The sequence below is a fragment of the Etheostoma spectabile genome, chromosome 9 (genome assembly GCF_008692095.1).
Source record: "Etheostoma spectabile isolate EspeVRDwgs_2016 chromosome 9, UIUC_Espe_1.0, whole genome shotgun sequence".
NCBI classification, from domain to species: domain Eukaryota; kingdom Metazoa; phylum Chordata; class Actinopteri; order Perciformes; family Percidae; genus Etheostoma; species Etheostoma spectabile.
Window position 1 is genome coordinate 29,217,152 of NC_045741.1, and position 9,613 is coordinate 29,226,764.

Here is a 9,613-nt window from a genome sequence, read left to right on the forward strand (position 1 = left end):
CACACACACAACACACATAACAAACATATATAGCCAAATTGGCCATTACACAGTGTGTCAATCTTAGGCACAAGCGAGCGGACAGCATCATCACAAAGACAACACGATTTTATAAGAGCTTCTTTCCCAGCTGCAGTGAGACTTTTGGCCAAAACAAAATGAAATATTTTGCTGTGTGAAACGTAACATATTTGTGCAATACACCTGTGCATCTTATTTATTTACTTATTTTTTAATAATAACCGTGCACTTTAATATATATACAAGGGGTTGTCTTTAGGGGCCAAGGGCAATGTGCATTTATATTTTTTGCAATTTAGGAATGCAATTTATTTATTTTTATTGGTACTTTTTACTAGTTTTGTGAAATTTTTATTTATTTATAATGTAAATGCTTTGTGTGTCTTTTTAAACTCAACTTGACTCTGAGTAACTGCACAAGAGTTCCTATGTGTGAAAACACAAATGGCAAATAAAGTTCTTGATTCTTGATTCAAAAAAATGTAATAAAAAAGTCATAGTACAGTATGTCGAAAAACGTCAGTGTAGTATGACAAAATAAGTCATAGTATAGTATGTCGAAAAAATGGAAGAAAAAAGTCATAGTACAGTATGTCAAAAATATGTGATGAAAAAGTCATAGTACAGTATGTCAAAAATATGTGATAAAAAAGTCATAGTATAGTATGTCAACAAAGTGATCAATAAGTCATAATATATTATGTTGAAAAAAGTCATAGTATAGTATGTAAACAAAGTGATCAATAAGTCATAAAAATGTAATAAAAAAGTCATAGTATAGTATGTCAACAGTGATCAATAAGTCATACTATATTATGTTGAAAAAAGTCATAGTATACTATGTCAAAATAATTTAATTAAAGTCATAGTATAGTTTGTCAAAATAATTGACAGTACAGTATGTCAAATTAAGTCATAGTATAGTATTTCAACAAAGTGATCAATAAGTCGTAATATATTATGTTGAAAAAGTCATAGTATAGTATGCTAAAAAATTAGTTAAAAAAAGTCCTAGTATAGTATGTCAAAAAAGGTCTTAATTTAGTATGTTGAAGAAAGCCATAGCATAGTTTGTCAAAAAAATTAATAAAGTCATGGTATAGTATTTCAAAAAAAGTCATAAAATGTCATAGTATAGTATGTTGAAAAAAGTCAGTGTAGTATATCAAAAAATGTCATAGTATAGTATGTTGAAAAAAGTCATAGTATAGTATATCGTAAAAAGTCAGTGTAGTATATCAAAAAAAGTCTTAGTATAGTATGTTGAAGAAAGCCATAGTATATTATGTCGAAAAAGGTCATAAAACTTCATATTCTAGTATCCTGAAAAAGGTCTTAGTATACATGGTCTTGAAAAGTAAAAAAAAAAAGTCTATATAGTAAGTCAAAAAAAGTCAATAAGTCATAGTTTAGTATGTTGAAAACTCATAGTAAAGTATGTCGTGAAAAGTCAGAATGTCAAACAAAATCCTAGTTTGTTGACGAAAGTCATAGTTTAGTATGTCGAAAAAAGTCATATTTTAGTATGTCAAACAGGTCATAGTATCCTCTGTCGCAAAAAAGCAATAAAAATAAGTCATATAAAAAAAGGCTGAATAATATGTCATAAAACGTAATAGTATAGTGTGTTGAAAACAGTTATAGTATAATACTGTATGTTGAAAAAAAAAAGAATAAAAGAGCCATAGTATAGTATGCCAAAAAAAAGTCAAAGTATGGTATGTCAAAAAAAGACAGTTTTGCATATATTTTGGATACATGGCATAAACTCTTCATAGCCTACTCAACGTCCGCAGCTAGAGGGTCATTGTGCATAAGCTGTCGCATAAAATTTTTCGACATACGATCTTACAACTTTTTTCATCAGTCTTCAGACAACGTACATTCAGTATAACAAAAGCCACACTAACAATTATAACACAGTATCGCAAACATTGAAAAACCGACAGAAACATCCACAAATAATGTAAAGTGGTCTTCTAAAATTCAACTGTACACTTTATTTGCTTATGAACAAAACAAGAATTTGCATTGACATTTTTAATTTAAATCAGCCGAGCCAACGAGCAAAACGATACAAACAAATGTATGCAATTTAAAACCAGGTAATAGTGCAATATATTTGTAAAGAGCCACTTTTATCAGTTAGGTCTGGACAAAAAGAAGATTTTTTTCAGAATTTCTACTCTGCTGCTTTTGTCCTGATTACACGCCGGTAGTTGATGTTAATGGCATTTTTTGCTTTGGTTTAACAGACATGTTTTACAGGCCAAAATAAGAAGAAACATATGGATAGAAGAGTTTCACCTGAGAAGCTACTTAGGTTATCTAGGACCAGTTAAAAAGGAGAGGTGATCATTAGCATGGAGAGGTTTGTTGACCACACCACAGATCCTCTCTGCACACAAAACAAACAACGCAAAGATATTCATACGACAAAAAAACAAAAACAAACACCTGCAAAGAGTACTGCACAGAGCACAACTCTAGTGCGAGTACAACTCAAACATTATATGGCTTCATTTCCAATCATGGCTGCATAAAATTCCCCCACAGCGGCTTGAACACATAATGACTTACATACAGTGCATGGAGGTATTAGAGAACAGAGCAAAACATGTGAGAAAGTCAAGCTAAACCCCAACAGCTTTGTAAAATCTTAAAAAATATATATTTTATATATAATGTCATTTTCAGTTGAGGCACACTGTAAGGTTACAAGGCCAGGCATCTTCCTCCGCTTAACTCTATTTTATATCTATAGCCATTTTGCAAGAGCACCGTGAATGCATTTGGGTCTCAGCACCACTCAACATGGCTGTGATTTTTTTTTTAAAGAAAGACAGACAATCCAATCAGTGCTGGCTACACCGTTTTATCCTCTTGCTACAGTTAGCCCCCAACAGGCTTAAACAGGGAGAGTTATAAATGTGTTTTTAGCCTCTAAACATGTTCAAAATATCCTTAAAAGTGCCTCCCCATGTGAAGGGATTCCTTCTGAGAGAACACAGTGAATCTGACTGTTAAGAGATGAAAGAAAGAAAAAAAAATGCATGACAGTTGTGCTAATTCAGCTGTGTAAGCTCTCTAACTGGTCTCGACATGGGAACTGAACACAGCTGAATTTGCCCAACTTTCATGCATTTATTTCATATCTATAGCAGTTAGATTCACTGTGTTCACTCAGAAGGAATCACTGCAAATGGGGCGGCACTTTTAATGACATTTTGAACATGTTTAGAGGCTAAAAACATTTTTAAAACTTGCCCAGTTTCAGCCGTGCTCACTTTAGCAGGAGGATAACACGGTGTAGGCAGCACTGATTGGGTAGTTTTTCTCTCTACTGACAGACCTCCACATTTACAAACAACAGAGCTACGTATTGGAATTGACCGGAATTCTCCTTTAACTCATGCAGCAAGACCATTCTCACGCTGTGACGACAGGTCTGGCAATGTGAGACGTAACGCAAAAGTTAATACACAGGAACACATAATTAGTTTAGAAAAGTTGTTCCCACCGCAATTTTCTAGGTACTCCGTACTATTGTCGTAATAGACCCACGTCATCTCAGCAAGTCTAAACAATACTTTCTACCGTACCCTTCTTTTTCACACCTAGACCAACCTGCTGTGCAACCAATCTTAGCATCTACAAAATAACAGGGCAATGCACTGGAACTGTTTATGAACACCAATTCATTATAATTCCAATGTACCAATAAACAAACCACCGGTGCAAGTGTTGAAAAGGCTAAAAGCCGAATTGATTCTTTACCATATAGGAAAAGAAGCAGCCAGGAGAGCTTAAGAGAGAACAACAGTTTACTTTGCTTAAGTTAACATAAAGTTAAGCAGGACAAACCTGTGACACCACACTGTGAACAAAGTATTTACACTACTCCCAAACAGGAAGAGCAGGACTGAGCAGCACGGGACCACATCTTGAGGTTTTTCTTTTGCTTACGCATAAAAAAGATGGGAAAAATGTGGCTATTCTGTTATAATTTCTCTGATTCTGCAATTACAAAACATCTCTAATGTTGTAATGCTTTTTTTTAGGTTCCTGAAAGGTACTAAATCGTAATAGTGAAGGGAAAGTATCAAGGCTGCCACCAGCGTCAGCCACAGTAGGTGAAAGGTGAAGCATTGCTCATTCCAGAAACTGGGTTGTCCCCCTACAACCTTAAGGAGGGAAATGCAGCTTTCGTGGCCCGGTTTGTTTCAAAAGCAACACAAATCGAGGGCCAGAATCTTAGCACGGCAATTAATTCCCAAAGCACGAGAACAACAAGGCCCACCTGACTTTGCATCTCACGGCAGAGAGACAAAAAATAATGTATTAAATATATGACTTACTGGTTTTGTACAAAAATATACAGTCCATTTAGATTTAAAAGTGAGTGTGTGGGACTGACAACTGTTCAAAGTGTGTTGAGGTTCTCAGCGATGTAACAGAGGCTGTAGAAGTTGCAGCCTAAGCAGCAGAGGTTACAGAGGGAGGACAGCAGTCTGTACAGCCACAGGCGACTGCTGAGGTGTCTGTATTTGACGTCCGTCTCACGCAGCTTGGCGTAAGCTTCGCGGTTCGACGAAAGGCCGATATCCTGACCCAATCCGCACGCCTGCTCGATAAGGTGCATGTCCGCCATGATCTCGGATGTCATTTGGCCAAACCACTGAGCGTTGATAGCCGCGACTGTCACCGACACAAAGAAGATGAAGATCTGGTAGGGGAAGTAGAGTCAGACATTTAAGAAATATTCTGAAATCGGTTTAATGCAATGCGATGATGTTGAACAAGCAACACACCTGAAAGGATTCTCTGTCGTTCAGCGTGTCGCTGGGATGATACACAGCGTAGATAGTGAGGTTAAAGAAGGCACAAGCTGAACCCAAGTGGAGGTAGAATGGGACAAGGCGACTTTGGATAAACCCATAAGTGTGTCTGTTCAGGTGGTTGTCCATTACAAAGCCTGAGCAAAAAACAGAACAACGCATTAGCACTGTAGGGCACCTACTGGCTCTTAATTCATAAAAAAAACACTCATTCGTCATGGTCTAACAGTGACTATTACATGGAACCGAAATATCCTGAAACTGAAAGTAACAATTTCTGATGACCTCTAATCTAATTAAGTCAAACTAAATTGATTTGAATAATCAAATTAAGATGTAAGGTATCCCAAATCTAGTATGACTTAATCACACTATGTTTATCAGAATTTACCCAATAATTTCAGACGCATACATCAATCCAAATGCTTGATACACGCTTATTCTGCTCTATGGTTTTAAGTAGACCTGTGTAGAAATGTGACAAAAACATACGGTGTGTGGTTAAATACTGGCAGCAAGCTCAGATGTTGCAATGTACTGGTGATCAAGGGGTCATTTTCAGTTAATAATACAACTATGCTGGATAGCATGTACAGTAGACCTTGGATTATTGGTGATTGAGCTAAAGCAAAAACAAGTCAGGGTCTGGGTGAAGACATAAAGGCGACCAATAAAAAAACAGGCTTGAAATAACAAATAAAATATGCTTCACTGATGTCTTTTTCACGTTTGACTTAAGTGGACAAATCTAAATGCAGGTCTAAACGCACACTGAAAAGCCTTCAGTCAACATTGTGTTGTTAATAAAACATTACATTCCTCTCCTGTGTGTTTCTAACTTTCCAGTGTACTTTTATGGTATGTGTCCACCAACTTGAAATGAAGGTGACCCAAATCTGCATTCCCCAGTAGGTGGAGAGCAGCAGCAGCTGCAGCAGCTTGACTGTGAACGTGGGCTCATTGACAGTGGACATGCTTCCTGCTCAGCCTCTCTTTCTTCTCCAGTCTGGACCCCCCACTGTAGTCTCCAAAACAGCCCCGTCAGCACTTGATGCTCCACTCGAAAGCCTCTGCAAACAAAACATAATCACATACAGTACTGACTGTGGCATTTATCCAGCTTCCTGAGTAGATAAAATAACCAACAGGGTAACGTTAGTGTTACCTAGCTACGACAGCGTACACCCTCAATTAAACGTCCGCACTGTTGTAGAGAAAACCAGGTTGCTGTCTTGACCTCAGTGTACAGATATCAAACAGACCAATAGAAAAAATTAAAACTGCAGATGCGTAGATACTCACTAATTATCAAAGTCTGCAGGCCAAATCCAGTGCTGAACAACAAAAACACCCGACAGAAGTTTAAAGTGTTGACTGACGAGGCAGCACCAAAACTTCAAAGTCACCTTTGCGAAAACTTTTTTCGTAAGCTAACGCCAGCTATTTATGCCTGCTAACGCTAACGCTAGCTATAGGCTATGTACAAAAATACCACCGTGTAGCAGGTTATAAAAATAGACTAACCGCTAGCGTTAGCTTAGTTAACTGTGGAAGTTAACTTAGAACACTGCAGTTCACAGTGCTTAAAGTTAGCAACCGTCACTTTTATAACTAGCTGTTAATCTTTAAAAAAACAGAGTTGTCTAACTCTAGAACTGTTATTGTAAAATGTCTTTGAGTACAGCCTACCTGTGTTGAACAATAACTCCAGACAGCTTGTTGAAGATGTCTTCGGCTCTGGTAGTGTACGTAACTGCTGACATTAGCTAACAGCTTCGCTGCTAACTCACTTTACAAGTCAGTAGCTAGCTAGCTAGTTGAAGGCGGAACCGCAATAGTATTTCTATGGTCACAATGTGCTCTCAAAAAAAGTCCCGAACAGCTCTTAACAGACTCCATTTAAAAGAAGTTGAAGGATACAGAAACAAAACAAATGGAAAGCTGTGCTTTGCACTGTGCTGTTATTCAAATGGTGAAACAAATTTACTCAGACTATTTGCGTGACAGCTGTGATATCGGTGAACCCATTACTACTGCAACATGGTAGGCTATATTGCTCCCCCAATAACTACAGAATCTAATGTTATATTTAAAAAAAAAAAAAGCACAAGAATGATATTTATTCAAGAAAAGACATTTTAATTCATTCATTCAATCACACGGTCCTGGTGATAAGTGGTTTTGATATCAAAATAGGTTTGTTTGATTTCTTCATTTATCACAATTATTTTTAAAATATTGCTATGACGCCAATCAGGGAGTCATGTTTTCAAAGTCTATGGCACTCGGTAAGGCTGACCTGTTATTAAAAGATGTACAGAGAAAAATATAAGATAAGGCCAAACAAACACACACACAAAAAAAAGAATAAGGGAAAAACATTTGGTGCAATATGCTCTCAACAAGGAAGTTACACATTGGGAGATAAGCAGCACATGGAATTAACATGAATGTTGAAACAAGCTGGAAGTGTACAGAAAAGGGCAAAATAAAATATGTTTATTATACTCAAAAGTATAACAATACTTGTGCTTGTGCCAACCATTGATAGAAGGGCCTCTTAAGACAGTTTAGTTGCCACAAACAACAACTTAACGTGTAGTAGTGTGAGCAAAGCTTATTTTCTAATTCTTAAAGGTATCTTTGTTTTTGTTGAAACATCTCCAAACCCAAAGCTGTCAGCAATCATGACTTGCAGTCAGAGCTTGAGTGTTTCTGCGGCACAGGGCCGGGGTCAGGTACCAGTGATGGGGTTCAGTGTCGGGCGGATTTACAGATTTTGTCGTAAACCTCCGGGAAGGCTTCCTTGCAGCCTAGTTCGTCTCTCAGTCTGTGATACAGCTGTCCGTCAAACATGTCCCAAAACTCCTCTCGGTTCATGTACACATCTGCATACAGCATCTGGAACCTGCAAGAGGCAGATGGCACATATATGCAAGATGCAGCGTGAATGTAAAAGTCACAATATTTTCTATGTTCCAGTTATTAATCAATTCAGCACTAGTCATGGGAGTGACATTATCATTACAAAGATTTCACCTTAGTTACCAATGCTACATTTCACGTATTATTTGAGACTTACCCATGCACATCTCTAACAAACTTCTCCAGCTGACGCGTTGATGCTTTAGCTTCAAAGTGTTTGACTTTGGGCTCTCCATAAGCCCCGATATCCACATACAACTCCTCCTCTTGACCTTTGGGGTGGACCATCCCTCTGCCTGGCGGCAGCAGGAATGGACACAGCCACAGGGGGTAAACCTGAAATTACACAACACATGCAGGTGTTCAAACAGGAGTATTTTCTACAAACAGCAGGTATTCATTCACAGAGGCTTCATTCACATCTGAGCCTTACGTCGATGTCCTGGTGGAAGCGCGTGATGGCATCCTGCAGATTCTTCATGGGTACCAGCATGTCCTGGACTACGTGGTGCTGTTCATAAAGCCGCCTGATGGTCTCTCCCTGGGTGAGCTTCAACAGTGAGATCTTTGGAGGAACCATCCATCCAAAGAGCCAACGAAATATTGGGTTGTTCCCGAAAGGAATAATATCCTGTAGAAAGGACACAAATATACACAAAGACGTACACAAACGGGTTAAACGACTATGGCAAAACGGCTTTCAGTGATGCATTGTGTTCTTACTAGTGCTGAAACAATTAATTAGTTATTTTAATAAGTCAAGTAATTTATTAAGCCAAACATTTGCTGATTTCAGTCACTCATTGTGAGGATCTGCAGTCTTTCTCTGTTTCTTGGGACTTGGTCTGTCAGACACCAGAAGACATGAAAAAAGGACAGTAAATAATCTTGTGTTTTTTTTATTATACAATGTTGAATTTCTACATGAGCATGTCATTTGCCATAATATCTGTTCCAAGTAAATAAAGATGAGATGTGGATCCAATCCAGTTGTACTGCTCTTATATTCCAGCAGAGGGCAGCCACAACTTTCCAACACACTCACATCTCCATGTTTAACACATGAATGACGTCTATCACAAATTGATGATGTAATCAAAGTGATGGTCAACTCTCTTTCTGCCTGACTTTCTTTTGCACGGTCTACAAAAACCTTTTAAAAAACAGAGAGCACCCAAACGCCCAGAGCCAGCTCCTGTTGGTATCTGTCAAACCACGACTATGCATAATTCATCAGCCATTTACTGTTTCAGAAAACAAAGGATGCCAAGCCCTTCTCACTAATGACTAATGGCTAATGTTGTGTGTGTGTGCGTGCATGCACGAGGCCGTGCGTGCATGCATGTGTGCGTGTGAACACATAGAAAAAGCATTAGAGTGTAATAAAGAGAAGTGAGCAAGAATAAGATGACAAGCAAGTATCTGGCAGATATGGGCAGTACAGTACTTCCTAATGTAATCCTAAAGGTCGTGGAAACAGCCTCTGTGTGATTCTGTCAGTACCTGAAGCTCCCAGAAGATGCTGCGTGTGTGTCTATGATAGTACTGTCTTAGAGGGATGTATTCAACTCCTGCGTAGTCGCCTTTCAGGTAGCCCTCCACGTGTTTAAAGAACCAGGGTTTAAAGTGCAGGCCGATTCTGTTGATCTGATGTCAGAGAGGAAAAGGGAGGAGGTTCAATGTGACATAACCTGTGAAAACGAGTCAATTACGCACTCCTAAACATTTGACCTTATCAGGCTCAGCGTGGTCAGTCATCGTTCCCGTCATGATGACGGCGGCGTCCCGACTGTACTGGAGCCCCTCTACAAACGAGTTCTGCCTGTCCT

The 9,613-nt window shown here is 38.4% G+C and overlaps 2 protein-coding genes across 4 annotated transcripts in view; both read right to left on the minus strand.

Moving 5' to 3' along the window:
- Positions 1–1,931: 1,931 nt before the first annotated feature.
- Positions 1,932–6,863, minus strand: si:ch211-121a2.4 (transmembrane protein 205). Of its 3 annotated transcripts, none has more exons than XM_032526077.1 (4): positions 6,549–6,860; positions 5,734–5,929; positions 4,833–4,996; positions 1,932–4,747 (listed from the first exon to the last, which is right to left on the minus strand). In XM_032526077.1, the coding sequence occupies exons 2-4, from the start codon at positions 5,831–5,833 to the stop codon at positions 4,445–4,447; spliced, it is 567 nt and encodes a 188-aa protein (XP_032381968.1). In that variant the 5' UTR covers positions 5,834–5,929; positions 6,549–6,860; the 3' UTR covers positions 1,932–4,444. The 3 variants fall into 3 exon arrangements, with proteins under 3 accessions (XP_032381968.1, XP_032381969.1, XP_032381970.1); XM_032526078.1 differs by lacking the exon at positions 6,549–6,860 and adding an exon at positions 6,162–6,180; XM_032526079.1 differs by lacking the exon at positions 5,734–5,929 and having other exon boundaries at positions 6,549–6,863.
- A 1,354-nt stretch (positions 6,864–8,217) lies between these two features.
- dhcr24 (24-dehydrocholesterol reductase) overlaps positions 8,218–9,613 on the minus strand; it is a gene marked incomplete in the record, with an annotated part of 6,953 nt that continues 5,557 nt past the window's right edge. The window contains 1 exon segment of the mRNA XM_032526042.1: positions 8,218–8,629. Coding sequence (XP_032381933.1) covers positions 8,585–8,629 — 45 coding nt within the window.

What these genes read in the sequence shown, in the direction of transcription:
- si:ch211-121a2.4 (XM_032526077.1), bottom strand. Translation starts at nt 5,833, where the DNA reads ATGTCCACTGTCAATGAGCCCACGTTCACAGTCAAGCTGCTGCAGCTG. An exon ending in TTGGGTCACCTTCATTTCAA is followed by an intron (nt 4,997 to 5,733) that starts GTTGGTGGACAC and finishes TTTTTTGCTCAG; the next exon opens with GCTTTGTAATGGACAACCAC. An exon ending in ACGACAGAGAATCCTTTCAG is followed by an intron (nt 4,748 to 4,832) that starts GTGTGTTGCTTG and finishes TTCCCCTACCAG; the next exon opens with ATCTTCATCTTCTTTGTGTC.